General features: G+C 39.1%; 1 protein-coding gene across 1 annotated transcript; it reads left to right on the top strand.

Moving 5' to 3' along the window:
- The first annotated feature begins 104 nt into the window (after positions 1-104).
- LOC106321620 (bifunctional protein FolD 4, chloroplastic-like) lies at positions 105-1,870 on the top strand. Its single transcript, XM_013759863.1, has 6 exons — positions 105-133; positions 375-519; positions 597-895; positions 973-1,209; positions 1,279-1,446; positions 1,527-1,870. The coding sequence occupies exons 2-6, from the start codon at positions 378-380 to the stop codon at positions 1,695-1,697; spliced, it is 1,017 nt and encodes a 338-aa protein (XP_013615317.1). The 5' UTR covers positions 105-133; positions 375-377; the 3' UTR covers positions 1,698-1,870.
- The last annotated feature ends 220 nt before the right edge of the window (positions 1,871-2,090 follow it).

Below are 2,090 nucleotides of genomic sequence, written 5' to 3' on the forward strand. Positions count from 1 at the left end.
CGACGCATATGGTTGGTTTCAGTGAAGGTTTCCTTTAGGGTGTTGCTTGCGACACAAGATAATATAATATAGCTAATTATTCAGAACCTACCTTGCCTCGCAAACAAAGACAGAAAGCCAACCTACCTTGCCTGTAAGCCATTCTATAAATTGCAGTGTTTGGCGGCGTTGGGGAAAATAGTGTAATTGAGATTTGACTGATTTTGCCCAAGTAAGATAACATGTTTAATTAAGATGATATGGCAATTTGATTGGTTGTGATATATTTTAGTTGATGTGGCAGCTTTTTTAGAAGCTAAGAAATTGGTGCCTTTTATAAATTGGAGATAATATATGGAAAAGTTCTATTTTATTGTTTTTGTTAAACCCTAAAGCTGATGGAAGCCAATATCATGAGATCGTTGATGGGTTGTACCTCCTTCACGCCGTCGGTTCTCATCCAAAAAGGAGCCATCATCCCCCGCCGATGCATCCGCCATCTCTGCTTAAGGACAGCTGTGTCCGCCCATGGCTCCTCTTGTAAGAACTTTTAACACTTTTCTTTTTAATTAGCACGAATTTCAATTATCCTAATAAGATTTTCCTTTTATGTTCAGCTGATGCAGCTATGGTAATTGATAAACAGAAGGTTGCAGTAGACATCTTACATGAGATCAGAACGGAAGTCTCAAGAATGAAGGAATCAATTGGCATGGTTCCTGGATTAGCAGTACTCCATGTTGGGGACACAAAACTCTCCACACCTTACTGGGCAGCTTGTGGATTTGTTGGCATCAGATCATTTGAAGTTCATCTAGCCGAAGATACGACAGAAGAGAAGACGTTGGAATGTGTCTCAAGCTTCAACGATGATCCTTGTGTCCATGGCATCCTTGTTGAGTTGCCTCTACCAACGGTATATATTGCTCTCTCGACCATTCACATTAGTAGAGAAGTATAGTGATATGGGTTTTAATTATATGTATACCGCAGCATATGGATGAGCACAAGATATTAAATGCGGTTAGTATAGAGAAAGACATCAAGGGATTTCATCCATTAAATATTGGACTGCTTGCTATGCGCGGAAGAGAACCCTTTTTCCTTCCACAGACTCCAAAAGCATGCATCGAGCTGTTACACCGGAACAACATTGAGATCAAAGGAAAGAGAGCTGTTGTTATCGGCAGGAGTAACACTTTTGGTATGCCAGCTGCTCTATTACTGCAGGTAATATTATTGTCCTTTTGAAATGATAGTTTTGGATGGTCTTTTTGATTATTTTGTGTATGGCTATAGAGAGAAGATGCAACTGTTACCATTATCCATTCAAAAACCAAGAACCCTCAAGACATTACAAGACAAGCTGACATCATAATCTCTGCCGTTGGTAAACCAAACATGGTCAGAGGAAGCTGGATAAAACCGGGAGCAGTCATCGTCGATGTTGGGATTAGTTTTGTTCGAGTAAGCTTTTTTCGTCGAAAATGCACTCATATTGATTTAAGTCACAATTATGAGACATTCATATATACTATGAACTGCAGGACCGAAATGCTCCTGGTGGCTTTCGATGGGTCGGAGACATTTGCTATGAGGAGGCTTGCGAAGTTGCATCAGCTTTCATAACTGATGTTGGTGGCGACGGACTACTGGAATCAGACATGCTTCTATCGAACACTTTGACATCAGCCAAGAGAATTCACAACTTCCTGTGACCTTAAAATTCATGCATAATTTCTTTTCAGTTTTGTTAAATCTAGGGTTTTCTTCTGGTCGTCCGACATTGCAGATTATCTTATGTTCTAGTGTGTTTTTGTTGAAGTTATCTCATAACTTACTGTGGCCTTAAATTCATGCATTATTGCTTTTCAGTTTTGTGGTTTCCAGATTATATTTTATCTAAAACTCAACTTCCCCTATCAAAAACAAAAAAAAGGAAAACTCCATTTAGTGGGGAAGGTGAGAGGTTCTCTTTTTGCAGAACATCTACACTCTCATACCTTCAAATACAGCTTCATATATCTCCTATATTTTAATTGAGGAGCTTTCTTTAAGTTGTAACATTGCTTACTATGCTTAGGTGTCATCACCACATCTTCTTTCACAAC

Source organism: Brassica oleracea, unplaced genomic scaffold, assembly GCF_000695525.1.
Source record: "Brassica oleracea var. oleracea cultivar TO1000 unplaced genomic scaffold, BOL UnpScaffold02178, whole genome shotgun sequence".
In the NCBI taxonomy this organism is placed as follows: Eukaryota; Viridiplantae; Streptophyta; class Magnoliopsida; order Brassicales; family Brassicaceae; genus Brassica; species Brassica oleracea.

What these genes read in the sequence shown, in the direction of transcription:
- LOC106321620 (XM_013759863.1), top strand. Translation starts at nt 378, where the DNA reads ATGGAAGCCAATATCATGAGATCGTTGATGGGTTGTACCTCCTTCACG. An exon ending in GTCCGCCCATGGCTCCTCTT is followed by an intron (nt 520 to 596) that starts GTAAGAACTTTT and finishes TTTTATGTTCAG; the next exon opens with CTGATGCAGCTATGGTAATT. An exon ending in CAGCTGCTCTATTACTGCAG is followed by an intron (nt 1,210 to 1,278) that starts GTAATATTATTG and finishes GTATGGCTATAG; the next exon opens with AGAGAAGATGCAACTGTTAC.